The sequence below is a fragment of the Vidua chalybeata genome, chromosome 5 (assembly GCF_026979565.1).
Source record: "Vidua chalybeata isolate OUT-0048 chromosome 5, bVidCha1 merged haplotype, whole genome shotgun sequence".
NCBI lineage: Eukaryota > Metazoa > Chordata > Aves > Passeriformes > Viduidae > Vidua > Vidua chalybeata.
Genome location: NC_071534.1, coordinates 1038551 through 1053273, shown reverse-complemented (window position 1 = coordinate 1053273; position 14723 = coordinate 1038551). Strand labels below are relative to the sequence as shown.

Here is a 14723-nt window from a genome sequence, read left to right as displayed (position 1 = left end):
TCACAACTGGCACTCAGTAAATAACCCTTGGTTGGCAGCTGTGGCCAACAGGCAGAAGGCTGAATGGACTACAGGAGCTTAAACTGCTGGAGGAGGCTTGTCCTGACCAGCATTTAAAACCACCAAGTGACAATTTATTGCAGAACTTATTTCTTCCCATTCTGTTAAAAAAAAAAAAAAATCAATTACTGGGTATTTGACAGCTTTCATTGGTATCTAGCTTACTTTAGATCTGCTTTAAAAATAAAATCAAACCCTTTTCTAGAAACTGTTGCATGCAAAACAAAAACAACAACAACAAATTAGAAAGTTTATACATCAGTGGCAGGTTAACCTACCCCTGAATTTAGCCAGCATATTTCTTATGATGAGAGCTGTATGAATGCCGTTTAGGCAGTGACCCATAGTGTCTGCAGGCTTGCCGAGGCTGAGAGCTTTTCAATACCTTGCTGTCTCAGGGTTAGGGTTGCACTACATCCTTGCTATCAGCCAGAGTAGAATCAGCTGAGTAAAAATGGAAAGTGAACTAAAACTTTAACAAAGCTCTGTAAACGCCTAAATTCTGTTTATTAGTCTTACTTCCTGAAGATTTGTCTCACCTTGAAACCTCGTTTTAGCAGGAAGCTCCCTCGTTGTGCCAGGTTTGGGGCACGTGCCTGGTTGGGAATGGGTGATGGGGGCTCCTGGGACTCAGCATTTCCATGCTGGTCTCTGCCTTGGGGGCCCCACCATCCCCAGCCAGGTGGGGAAGGGGACAACAGGCGTGTGCCAAACTCCTGCTCCGTGGAAACCTGGAACTTTTCAGTGGGACATCAGTGCAGTGATTATCACCTGGAAGAAGCAATATTGAATGTATCAGAAATTGAAAAAAAATTCCTTCTGGTGGTTTGGAAAAGTTGGTGTGAGTTGTGCAGAAGTGTTCACAGCCAGCAGGAATAGGTGCCACTGCCATGCACTTGCTTGCTCTGGAGTCCTGCCCTGCTGAACTTCCATAACTAGCAGAAATATTAATTTGATCCCCTTATTTCTCTTTTTAAGTGCAAGCTGAGCACTTATAAAAAGGTACTGAGTAGCCTGAAGACACAATGAGTTGAAAAAGGAGGAAGCATAGCTGTGCTTTCCATTGTGTCACATGTTTTCAGATCACTTTTTTTTTAATGAAAAACAGAACAGAGTCTCAACTGATTTCAAAAAACATAAAAACATTCTTGGGCAGTATTTTCTTAAGCTTTGTCTGTTTAAGTAACTAACTGCTGGGACAGATGGTAGATAAAAGAAAATGAATCTCCAGGAAACCCCAAAATCCCCTTTGAATTTTTGAAAAAGAAGAAAAAAAGAGGGAAAGTTAAGATACCTTTTCATACTCCAGCTGTTCCCAAATCATAGACACTATCACACCACTGGGAACTTTGTATTGACTTTGGGAACCTGTCTGTCTGAGGGACCTACCTGGCACTCAGGGAGAGGCAGCCAGGTGACAAGTATTCTGTCTCTGTGGCAAAAAATTCTCACTGAGTGGGGACAATGCAGCTCAGTTTTCTTCCCCTCATTAATGTCTCCTGAGATATGGTCAGCACAGAGTTGGGTTAGGGAATACAGTATCACAGCTTGTTAAAAAAAAAACAAACAACCAGGAAGTCACTAGGAGTTATTTCTTTCTTTTTCAGCAAAGTTCGAATTTCCAAAGGGGGAATAAAATCAGTAGTTTCTGATACATCCAAAGGTTAGCATCACAAAAACTTTGAAGGTAATAAAAATAAGCAGCCTCTCTATTTTCCATTAGCAGGTGTCTGAGGCTTTGCTGAGACTCCTACTGGCACAGAGAGATGCTAAATGCAGCATTTTGCCACCGCCACGGGGTGATTTATCTGTGGAGTATAATTTTTTATGCAGCTGTTATACCTCAAGTGGTAAATAAGGCTTTGTCTGCACTCCAAAATTGTGCCACTTTAAATATACCGCTGTAATTAAAGTGCTACAACCCATTGGCTGTTGTTAGAGCCCTGTAAAACATCATTCTGTCATGTACTTGTCCCTGTACTGCAAGGGGAGCAGGGTGATTTTGTACTGTGTTGCACACTGAAGCTTTTTATTGATGTTACACTTACATCCAAAAGAAATAAAAAAAAAAAAGCAACTAAAATGTTATGCTGGGAGAGATCTGGAGTGTAGATAAAGTCTAAATCAGAAAGATTGTGAGCAGCTTCAGGTACAAAGTACATTTTTCTGTGGCCAGGGATAATGGTAGCACATTATAGTCTGCATTAAATGCCATCAACAATGACAAGAGTGTGGCAAAAACATTTCTCCAAGACAGGCAAACACAAGGTTTGTGGCAGTAGCATCAGCAGCCTTACCAAGGAGCACAGAAGGATTTCTTAGCATTCAGCTCATGTGCAGAATTAAGACCATTCTATGTTTTCTATCACCAGTCACATTGTCACCATGTTACAAAGTAGAACTGAAGTCTGGGCCTGGTAAAAAAATTGCCAAATAACTTGAAACACATGGAGTACAGTATTTGTTTTGTGATTTCAAATAAGCAGTGAAAAACAATTCTTGCCAAGGGTTTCCACTAAGAATTGCAGCTGGGTAAAGTTTATTTTAATGTCTGATTTCAAAAAATCAGATTCACTTAACTGTCTTTTGCAAGGCAGAGACATTTAGAGAATATCTGAAATATTATATCTAGAATAAATATTAAATCTAGAATATCTAGGAAATTTCTGTGGGTTCTGTGGGTTATTCTCCCAGCAAGACAAATATCAACATAATGTTCAGTATCATGACAGAAAGGCTTTAAATGGTGTGCCCTGCATGTAAAGCCCATGGTCTGATTGTCACACTGTTGAATATTTTGAAAAGGTTTCTCTTTTTTTTTTTTTTTTCCATCTCCCATGTGAAATTTGGAGTGGCTTTGGTTCAGCCTTTTGTGAGTCATTATTTAGGACCTTAGTTTTTCCTCTGATCTTCTTTAGAATTCTTCATTTCTGTATTTGGCCCTGCAGTTAATTTGCAAGGGAGCCACAGTTTCTCTGCACCATACCTGACCCATCTCTAGCGTGGCAAACAACATTCCTTGCCTATCTGACAGAAACGTGCCAGACTTCATTAGCAGCAGCCAATGTTTTCAGAAGTGACTGGTTAGAGACATCCTGTGAAAACTGACGCTCTTCAAGACTATCAGGTTGAGCCTCTGGATACACATTCACACTGAAAATTCACAAATGACTTGGAAAACAGTTGGTGCACTGATAAGATGCATTTTAAACACATTACTGCATATCACAGCAAATATATTAATGGGTACTTTCATGCACATATTTTGAAACCTATTTCTTCCCCTTGTTCCATGCCAAAGACTTGAATTCCTGCCTGCTCTTGGTTGGTGTATTCCATTTTGTCTAGCAGAGAAGGGCAAACTCTGCCCATCCCACCTGCAAAATCCAGAGGTGAAACACACTGTGGACCATGAGAAGAAACAATTTTAAAACCTCGAATTTAAGCTTAGATCTGCTCGGGATTTTACAGCTCCATCAGGATTTTACAACTCCATGAAAGTGTGCTTGTGTGACTGCCAAAATCCTTCACTGTGAAAAACGTGTGTTGTGATTTCTTCCCCAAACTGGAGGCAGCGGCCGCTCGCACAGCACACACAGTTGCTGTACAGCTGCTCATGATGGATCTCCTGCTTGCTGGCCTGATTTCCACTGGTGTTAGCTCAACACAACACTGTAAACCTCTCTGGATGATTAGAAAACATTCCTCTGAAGGATGTGAGCAAACATGAGCTATGAGTGCTGTGCTGGAGATTATCTTACAAATGTAACATCTCTGCAGTGGGACAATATAACTCTGCTATTTTTTTTCTCCTGACAGCTGCCTGGATTTTAACAGTTAGTTGCAATCACATTAAACATCTCCCTGCCATTTCTTTTTTTTAGCAGGAAGCATGATTCTTTTCTCTTGGAAGGAGCCAGACCAATTTGTGTGCTCTGTCATCCATAAGTAACTGTAAGAACTGATCTGAATTCAGTGTTTATTTTCAGGTACTGCAAGCGTGATAGTCTGAGAGACATAAACTCATTGAAATCTTCCATGGGACAGGAACTTGAAATTGTGAAAAACACTGGAACCAAAGGTGCCTTCCTCATCCCTTGGAACGCTTGGCAAACTTTTTTTTGTGTTAAAATTTGAAGTCTTCTCTCTGAACTTGATGCCCACTGTTACACATGGAGAAAGGCAAATATTTTGGTGACGTGTGGTCTCCTTGTGCATCACTTGGCACGTAAGCTTCTCCTCCACCGTTCCAGCTCAGCCAGGGGAGCTGGGGGAGGAAATTGGGGTGTCCTTGTGTTTTTCTTTTCCTGTCAGATCCAGTGTGATAGCCAAAACTTGGTTTGCAATCCTCCACCTTCGTCTCTTCTGCCACAAATACAATTACTTGATGTTCATCTCGCTAAGAGATTTCATATCTCAGATCTTCAAAAAGTCTGTCAAGGAGAAAGCAATAGGGAGAAAAGCTGAGAAACTCCAAGGTGGGTTTAGGTCAATGTGCATTATGAATGTGACTGATGTACAAACACTTGTGTATCTAACTGCAAAATGTGAGCACCTAATACCAAATTTATTTCTCTATTTCTCTCCTTTCTTTCTTTTTGAGTTTAGGCTCTCTTCCTGTAACACTATCAATTATTTTCTCAACAGTGTCTCGCATCCCATTCTTTCTCATCTCTTTTTCAGTACCACCCTTTTCTCTGCTAAATCATCAAAGATATTTTTGTTCTTTTATTGTGGCAGAGTCTGTAAACACGACCTTAGAAAGAGAATTTCTAAGTGCGAGCATTTGTGATGCATTTGCACTAAAAGCTTTGAATTGCTATCTTTGATAAAGCTATTTGGTCTGATTATATTGTTTTGGAATCACACATTCAGGTGCACCTCTCTAAAAAAAAAAATTCAAAATGTAGTATATTGCCTGTCTCAAAATGGAGGAGGATTATTTTTAAATTCAGTGTATTCCATGTAAACAATTGTATTTCTGTCCTGAAATTCACACACCAGCACTTAAATTGAAATTTAAAGTCCAGTGTTTAAAATCCAATAACTCCGACTCTTACAGATGTAGCAAATATAAATAAAGGTAATAATTATTCTAGTTCTATTTCTTTTAAATTGCTTCCATGCTTTCAAAACTGCCTGGGCAGATGTTGCAGCCATCTCTTGTATTGAACATGACAAATATTCTGTGTGAGCACTGAACAGCAGGTGGAGGAGCCACTGATGGCTGTAGTGTGATTTTAAAGTGGAAATTGAAAACAGCATTTCCTAATACAAATCCACATCTCACAGACTGCAATCTAAGTAGGAGCAACTGTGCTTTGGGAAATTCAGTGATGTCTTTAAAGAGCCAAATGCACTTAGCAAAAGGTGTATTCACATCATCAAATAGCAGAGGCCCAGAGGTTCAGCCAGCTATAAAGTTAGGTGATGTGTTGTTGTCAGTGTTTGAGGCATGGGAGATCCTCCCTTTCCTTCAAAAACCTCTGCAGCTGAAAGCATCCAGCACCCACCATTCCATCCCTGGAAAGGACTGAGCCAGCCTTCTGTCATCTGTATTGGTCCAAGTCAGCCAGGTTTAACAGTAAATGGAGTTGAAAAAGTTAATCTGGCGTGTTTCAGTTGAAGCTAATTTTGTAACAGTTCTGCTGTACATATCCCCAGGTTAGGAGTGTAACTTCAGTTTTGCTCATTTTAGGCAAATTGCTGACAATAAGGGACATTGTACCTGGAAGCATTACCTCTCTTTACCTGCTGACCATGCTGACACCTGTCATGAAGACCAAAAACTCGATCAAAAATCAGTTTTAATGAGAAAGTATTGGCCATTACACGAGAAACATTTTAAATTCTGCCAGCTTCTCCCTAAATCAAGCCACACAAGGCACTGTAGACAGGGTCTGTAGTGACTCACACTGATCTCAGTTTGTGGACATTCAAGTTTGCAGATGGATAAATAAAATTATGTTACAGTTCTTTCTGTACTAGTTTACAAGGCAGAAATGTGTATGAACATATAAGGGAAATAGAAGAGGTTTCAAGAGGACTGTCTGAAACTTCCTGCCATGAACTTCTATGTGATCATCTGTGTGATTTTATCTGGGCAGACAATCTGGGGTTCATATGACCATTGACACATCCTGTGCAAATTTGTGACACTCCAGAAATTATTTTGTGGCTAAAACCGAAAACTTTGAGTACTTTTTTGAATACTTTTCCCTTTTTGAAAGGATGCTCTGCTGGGTCCAACCTTCAGCTCTCATTTTCTACCATTCTTGGGCCAAAACTGTACTTTTCTCAGATGGTGCTTTCTCTCTCATGTCTGTAGAAGAATTTCTCTTCTGTAGACATTGACATGGAGTCTTGCATTTGCCTCTTCCCAAATTCCAGGAGAGCAGCCCTAATCTCTAGGTTAACAAAGTCAGGTCCCACACAGCTCACAAGGCTTGACACAATGTGAAATTCCAGCAGGATTAGAGACTACCTGGGCACTGCAGTGGTTGGAAATCTCTTCACTGAGCTGGGAGATCTGCTGTCAGTCCCCTGCTCTGGTGGAGATTTGCTTCTACAAAAGATGCTGACACCTTTTCCTGGCTGCTCAGAAACCAGTCCTGTTGGATCAGGGATGAATTTAGAGCAGAAACTCCACCACCATATAATACTTATATGTGTATTTTAGAATACTAACCACAGTCTGCTAAATGGACTTGAGTATAAATGAACTGTCACTATGGGAGAAAAGTTGAAATCATCTTGGATGTACAGATAATATTGTCTCAACTGTGAACTCTGCTTTAGAATCTCATTTCAGCCTCTACCTAAAAATCTATATGTCAAAAGAAAATATCCTGGGTGCCATCTACAAACTATAACATGACACAAAAAAGCCATCTTTCTATATGATAGAGCTACTTCTAATTTTCCCATTAGACCAAACGACACCATAAAGAATATCTGCCAACAACATGATATAAAACCACACCATGCATCATGAAAAATAATTGCAATTCAATTACTCCTGAATTATAAAACCGTCAGCTAGGTGCAATAAAGAGAAAAGCCTTAGAACATATGATAAACTGCTTAGCATAGATAATTATATATGTTTGAATAAAATCCCCAAAATAAAACATGTACGCTTTGAAGGAACAGGGTAATCATGCCAAAATAATTCTCATTTATAGTAAAGGTTTGAGGATCAGCAATTTTAAAACCATCTCCCTGAAAAAAAAAAAATCAAAATAAATTAGCACTCATAGAGTGTAAAGTAAATTCCTCACTCCGAGAGGTCATGCCCAGCAACTGGGCAAGAAACTTTTTTATTCTCTCATCTTGCTTAGAGTATACTTTGCTAAAGTATTTAGTGTTGCTGCTCAGCATCACAGAATAGTTGAGGTTGGAATGAACCTCTGGCAATTTTCTACTCTACCTCACCTGCTCAGAGCACAGTCACCTGCAGCAGCTGGCTCAGCCCTGTCTCCAGTCAGGTTTTTAATATCTTCAGGAGTGAAGATTCCACTTCATCCCCTCTGGGCAACCTCTTTCAGTATTTGACAACCTCACAAGTTTTTAATTATTCCTAAACTGAGTTCCCTCTGTTTCATTGTGTGCCCGTTGCCTCTTGTCCTGTCAGTGGGCAGCACTGAGGAGAGCCTGTCTCTGCCCTCTTTGCACCTTCCCTCCAAGTATTTTTATACATTAATAAAAGCCCCCTGAGCCTCCTCTGCTCCAGGCTGAGCAGTGCCAGCTCTCCCAGCCTCTGGTCATGTGAGGGATGCTTCAGTCCCCCCAGCATCTTCATGGCCCTTCACTGGACTCACTCCAGTGTGTTCATGTCTTGTACGTTCTTGTCCTGCTTCCTGGAAAAAGCCATGGAATTCCTGCTTCGTGCCAGTTCTGTGCTTTTGCCACACTCCCTGCTTAAATAAGAAAGAGAGAGGGACAAAAAATTATACTGGAGGAAAGTGGGATTCAGGGAGAAGGCTTTTGCAGGACAAGCAGAGAAAATAAAAGTTATAGCAGAAGTTGTCCTGTCTACACTCTCCACCAGGACCTCTTGGGACAGGGATTTAATTCTGTTTCTTGGACTGCTGCATATCAGCAAAATAAAGAAAATGGCTTTCCCACGCTGTTTTTGATTATTACTATATGAGGAAAAAGCAAATACACTTCTTAAAACACAGCTTTTCCATAAATTTAAAGTCTCAACTTGATCTTGCACTTTCACAGACAAGTGGCCATGGAAAAAGACAGATAAAACATCCCTCCTGCAGCAAGGCAGAAGTGGGTGAGGTTGCCAGTTAACATCTGGCTAAAGTGTTGAAACTCTTGCAAAAACACTTACCAAAGGGAGAATAAAATTAATCAAAGTTGACGTGCTACCATAGTACCAGAACATCTCAGAGAATTTCTTATATAATCAGTAATTTTAAGAACTGGTTATTTCATAGATGCCATTTTTCAGCCTTTAAAATGTCCTTTTAAAACATTTGAGAGATCTTTATAAAATATAAAATGATTTTATTTTTAGTAGATTTTCCAACATAACAGATTTCATAAACTGGCTTTCTCAAACTCATGATGACTACATTTCAGTTTCTTAATTGACCTTTTACATGCTTCACAAGCACTTGGGGTTTGCATGTATTAATTCTTCTGGTATGTAGTCAGACAAATACTCGGCAGCATTTGTACTGACGCTGGTGAAGTTTATCAGAAGCATCAGATTTGAAATTCTGGGAACTCCAAAAGAAGCACTGCCATATTCTGTCACAGTTCTCTCTCAGGCCAGAGTGCTCTGAGACTCCAGTGACAGCAGTGCAGAGATCTCTGAAATAGTTGTCTGAGGTAACAATTTCAACAAAAGAAGTTTCATTATTCACCTGTGAAATAGGAGATGTAGGGAATAGGAATTAACACATTGTCCAACTTGACACCTAAAGATGAAAACAAAAGGACCAAAAAAAAAAAAAAACAACCAAAAAAAATTAATAGAAGAAAAGTTCACCCTAGAAGCTTAATTGTTTGTTTTGCTTTGTTTTTTTTTTTTTAAACTATGAACCTTTTGCTCTGCATTTCTTCTGTCTTTTAAATTGCAGTCCTCAAGTCAGTGGTCATTGAGCCAGCTTCTCAAACCATGCAAGTTAATGGGAATCCTGGTGCTAACTAGAAAGATTTGACCCATGTAATGTTTTATTTACAAGTGTCAAAATTCTTGTGTTGCCTTGTCAGCCTTGTCCATATCAATTATGTTTCCACCCTGGATATTTAGCAGGAACCACAGCCACTGCTATGATGATGGGCAACACCTCTCACATGCTCTTTAAAAGAGTAAAGCTGAATTAAATTTACTAAAACCTTAGAGAGACTGACCTTTCTAGAGCACAAACAGAGGTCTAAAGGCACTGCTACCTTTTAGCTAGAAGAACTGTTGTGCTGGACACTGAAGTTCTGCCTCTTCAATTTCAGTAAATTACCTCTACAGTAAAAGCACTGACAATTATCCCTTGTCAGAGAAAATTAGTAGAACATTTCAGTTCCAACCTGAGCAGCTTAATTCACTTGGCTAATGTTAATGTGTAGGTTCTAGTGTGAGAAGGAGAACCTTTAACCTGGGGTGGTAGGGCACCAAAGAGCAACTCTTTTATTAACAGCCAGACCTCTCGTGGGCTGACACTGCCATGTGAGAAACAAGTAATTTTATAAACATCTCTCCAAGACATGGCTGCCACAGTTTCAGATCTTTAAAGAAGATTTGTTTAAAAAACACACTAAGACCTTATTGACAGTACTGCCAGAAGTGCTGGATTTTGAAATAGCAGTTATTTTATGTGTCCATTTTCTAGGAGCTTCAGTATATATAAAGCTCTACATATGTTAATGCAAATAATAGAGGTTTTTCATCAGGCTTTATGCAGTTCTATTACCTTGGGTAAGAATAAGCCAGTTAAATGCCAGATAATTTAACTAGAATTCACCAGAAAACATGTCAAGTAAATGGACTGACCACCTATAATTATGCAGAGGTGATTAAAAAGGTAAATCAATAAAGATCCTATAGTTACATGAAGCTGTACATTCTCTTAACACTGCACATGTTAATCATGTACTGATTGATGTGGGACTGTCACCACCACACCCTTATTGATCACACACAAAGGCAATTCCAAAGTAATCATGAAAATCACCCAATGCCTGCTTTCTTGGGCATTTATAAGGCTCGGCCACTTGTGCCCTTTTCCCAGCTTGTAGCCCCAAATTTGGGTAAATGAAACCACATGAGGACTAAGAGCCACCCCAGCTAGGAGCCCTGCTCTCTGTGCTGGTTCCCATGATGTGAGTCACTGTGAGCTGCCAGCACCCATGAGAACAGGTAAGCTTGGCACTCTGAAGGAAAACAGAGTATTTTGCATTCAAATGTCTATTGGAGCAAGTGTTTATTCGTCCTTATGTTTTCTGATGGTAAAATACAGCTATATTTGCTTAAAGAAAAAGGAAAAATTACTTTATTTATGAGCAGTTAGATAAAACATGAAGAAGATGTTCTGTTCATGTAACAGAAGGAATGTGCACCTCTGAGGTAAAATACTTTTCTCTGTCCTGTGTTGATTTGAGATTGGCTTCTTTAGGCTTTGATGAAGAAACCAAGCTGAGTTATACTTTTGACTTCTCTGGTTGGTTTGCTCAAAGGAGGATCATTTTAGCTGTCATGGATCAGAAAACAGAAGTAGTTCTTAGCATGTTATGTCACAACTGTTTGCATCCCCAGTTGAAGGTCTCTGAAAACTATGAGCTTTTTGCTGTCTGAGTTCTTGCTTTAGACTTGAAATGGGTTTAAAATATATTTAATTTTGGGAAACAACCTATTACTACTTAGATTTAAGCTTCAGAGTTTTTAGGCTTTATGTTTGAATCATGGTTCTTTTTTTTTTTTTTTTTTTAGGTAATCTTGGAATCTTTATCCATACTGGTTATATACTATTGTGCTTCTGTTTTGTGATCAGTAGTTCTCATATCCTAAATAGATCTGAAGAGGCCAAATTGGAGTAGTTATAAGGACAGATGGAAGCAAACAGCAGAACCCATCTCTCAAAAAATGCCATCAGGAGCACTAAGGGCTCTGTCCAGAGAAGCTGCCCTGGTGTTCCACGTCCTTGTCACTTGTGCATGCAGTTACATTTGCACAAGATAGATGTAGCTGGGGGCATCTTGATCAGGTGTTAGTGATCTTAATGAGCTCTGCAAAATGGAGAAGCTGACCTGGGAAATCAGCAGACTTTGCTGTGGATAAAGTGGCAAGAACATTACAAAGTATTGAGTTTGGCTCTTCCTAATTCCCTTTCAAGGCTGTAATAGCTTTTTTTTTTTTTTTTTTTTTTGCTATGAAAAAGAACATAAAACATTGCCTGTGCCCCTGCCCCTTCTGGTGCATTGTAGCTACAGGGCAGAATCTGCCTTAAGGAACAGTTTTGGGCTAGGCTGTTTTGAGGTTCCTCTTTTTTCTTTTGATAATAAATGCAACTTACTTTATTTTAAATTTTGTTTTTCTAGCTTAAACCTAGTAGCATTGCTTATTTTTATAATTACCTTTATCTGAATTTCAACCAGAAATAGAAAGAAATAGCACAATCATTTGATAATGTTAACCTTAAAAAAAAAAAATCCCTGTCTTTATCTACTTGCTGTTTTTCACTTGTTGCCTAATTAAAGTATTGGATGGTTTTAACCAAATTATTTTCTCAATCTGTTATTTGAATTCTGCTGAAAATGTTAGCTTTCATGTGTGTTTAAACCTTTATCTTTAACATACAGATTGAGTTTAGCATACAGTATTGGATTCACATCATTTAATAGGTAATATAATTCTGGGGAAAAATCTCATTCACCCCCAAGTGAACTAATTAAATAAACTACTTAACTTCCTAGTGTTGCTATATTCAGAAGCTGAAATGTTCATGTAGTTCTTTGATTGTTTTTGGTTTTTGGGGTTTTTTGAAATATTCTTTGATCCTATATGTAATATCTCAAAAGTGACAGGTGCCCTAAGAAATTGTAGTAGCAGAGTGTGGAATTCAAAGGGAGACTCTTACCAGTCTGCTAATGGCAGTGGAGGAGCACCTGTAACTCAAGCTGATCTGCTCAGACACAAAAAGACAGGCATGCCTGGTGCAGACAGGAGAGACACGCAGGAGAAGGGATTTTTGAGCCACATGGCTGAGGAGGAGCAAGGAGCTGGGAGAAGCAGGAGTGCTGGGAAGAAGCTCCACGAGGCCGTCTGTGTGCTGCTGGTGGAGCTGTGCGAGAGGTTCACGTTCTTCGGCATCGTGTGCAACATGATCCTGTTCTGCACGGCCAAGCTGGGCTACCGCAGCCACCAGGCAGCCATGGTCAACATGTGCTTCGTGGGCACCTCCACGCTCACCCCCGTGCTGGTGGGCTGGCTCGCCGAGTACCTGCTGGGGAGGACCAAGCTGGTGTGCATCTGCATGTTCCTGCACTTCCTAGGTGGGTGCCAGCCCGGGGACTGCCTGCTGTTGTGCTGATGCTCTTGTGGGAGCGTGCTCTTGAGCGTGGTGTTTGGCATGTGTTTTCTCCTCTGGTTGCTTAGCTCCTCCTCTGCAAAATGCACTGCGGTGCTTTCACCTTTGCTTTGTCTCGCTGCAGTGTTTCTGTGTGCATCTTGCGTAGCTTGTGCACAGACTTGGCTCCTCTGAAGTGGGCCAGCTCCTGACAGCACGGATGCTCAACTCTTAAAATTGGTCCCTAAGGTAATTAGTGTTTGGCACAAATGCCAGGCTTCAGTCAGAGAGAGAATTTAGGACCTGCTTCCCCGCTGTTAGGAGTAAGATAATATGTAAAGGAATAAAGGACTTTTCTATTTGGACAAGAGGAAAAGTATTTAAGAACACACCAGTAAAAACAAACTTTGCCTTGAGTATCTTAATACCTGCACTGAGGGCCTGCCTGCTGCTGGCACATTCTGAACCTTCCCTGGCTATTATTTTGAGCACTTTTACAGAAAAAGCGCTGCTCAAACAAAATCCACCAGTTCTCTAACAGGTAGGACATCTCCCATGCATTATTTTGGCTTCCTACTGTAGGGCATCTCCCAGCACAACCTGCTGGTTACTCTGTCAAATTAAGCCAAGTTGATAGAAATGCTTCTTGCATGAGCCAGTGGTTGAGCAAGTCTGACTTCTGCAATAGCCAGCCACATTGTTATTTAGACATGCAGCAAAGCAACTAAAAACATATCAGAGTCATTCCCGAAATGTTCTTGAGCTGATTGCAGAACCATTATTCAAGCAGTCTGGAAACATGTTTGCTGTTGTGCTCCACTGTTTCTCCCCTGATGTTCTAGATTAAATCTTTCTGCCACTTGTCCTTTCAGTGCGTTTCTTAAAGTAGAAGACTGGAGACACAAACACAATCTGATGCCTTTGGGTGTGGTTTTATCTAGAGCATTTCTTCCTTTGGAGATAAATCATTAAACATTCCTGATATATTAAACTTTAATGCACAGTCATAGTAATGGCTCATACTGAAACACCAATATATTTTAAGCTTAGTGTCCATTAAAACTTGAAAAATCTACAGCTGACTAAATCTGAAGGACTTGCTTTGCAGGCTAGAAGAGGCAAATGCAATTTGTGGCACTGCTTCTATAGTTAAAATTTCTGAAAATCATTTTTTCTATGAAGCTGCTATAGAAAAAAGAATTTTTCCCAGAAAAGTTTTGAGAATTCTTAAATTATAATTCCTATTACAATTCTGGGATTTTAGAAAATTAAAAAAAAAAAAAAAAGCTGCACTCTGCTGTGGCATGTTTTGTGGGGTTTTTTGGTTAATTAGTGGTTCAGTTGATAGAAGAACCTGAATCCTTGCAGGCGCTTCAGAGGAGGTTTGGTTTCTCAGAGGTCCATAGTGGTACTGCTTTACATAGCAACACCAAAAACGTTTCTGCCCCTCCCTCTTTAGACTTTTCTGTTGTTTACCTTTGATTTTCCATCTGTCTTTTCATACCTGCATAGAACACACCTGCTCTAAAAAATACAAGTCTTATCAATCTGGTTCCAATTCCTTTCCAATGACCGTTTTCTTTCCCCTCCAGGCACAGCACTGTTACCCGTGGTGTCATTCCCCTTTGAGGACGTCCACATCGACAGACGGCACATTCTCCTCACCCTGCCCAAGAGGGAGCAGAAAATCGTGTTTTACTTTGCACTCCTCACAGCCAGCCTGGGAATAGGAGGCATAAGAGCCATTGTGTGCCCCCTGGGTGCCTACAGCCTGGAGGACTGCGGGCCAAAGGAGCTGCTTTCATTTTTCAACTGGTTGGTAATTTGGTGTTGGCTAAATATCTGTCGGGAGCGCTAGAGCATTGCCTTGAAACGCACGGCTGAAACTCCAAGGTTCTGTGCATGGTGGGTTTCACGCTTTGATTTTAATTGCAGAACTTTGAGATTTTTGGAAGAGTTCCCGAGAGTTCAAACTTTTCCTGACTTTTTCCTTTTGCTAGTAGATGACACTCTATTTTTGACACCTACAGAAATGCTCAGTCAGAGTTTTCAGGATTAAACAATTTGCCCAAATACTCAAAAGACTTGCTAACCTTTTTGCTGTTGGAACAACATACTCCATTTGGTTTTCTGCCTTTAACATGA

At 40.1% G+C, this 14723-nt stretch overlaps 1 protein-coding gene across 1 annotated transcript in view; it reads left to right on the top strand.

The window, feature by feature from the left end:
* Positions 1–12218: 12218 nt before the first annotated feature.
* SLC15A5 (solute carrier family 15 member 5) overlaps positions 12219–14723 on the top strand; it is a 28722-nt gene continuing 26217 nt past the window's right edge. Inside the window, exons 1-2 of the mRNA XM_053943632.1 lie at positions 12219–12564; positions 14171–14393. Coding sequence (XP_053799607.1) covers positions 12219–12564; positions 14171–14393 — 569 coding nt within the window. The remainder of the gene's footprint in view (positions 12565–14170; positions 14394–14723) is intronic.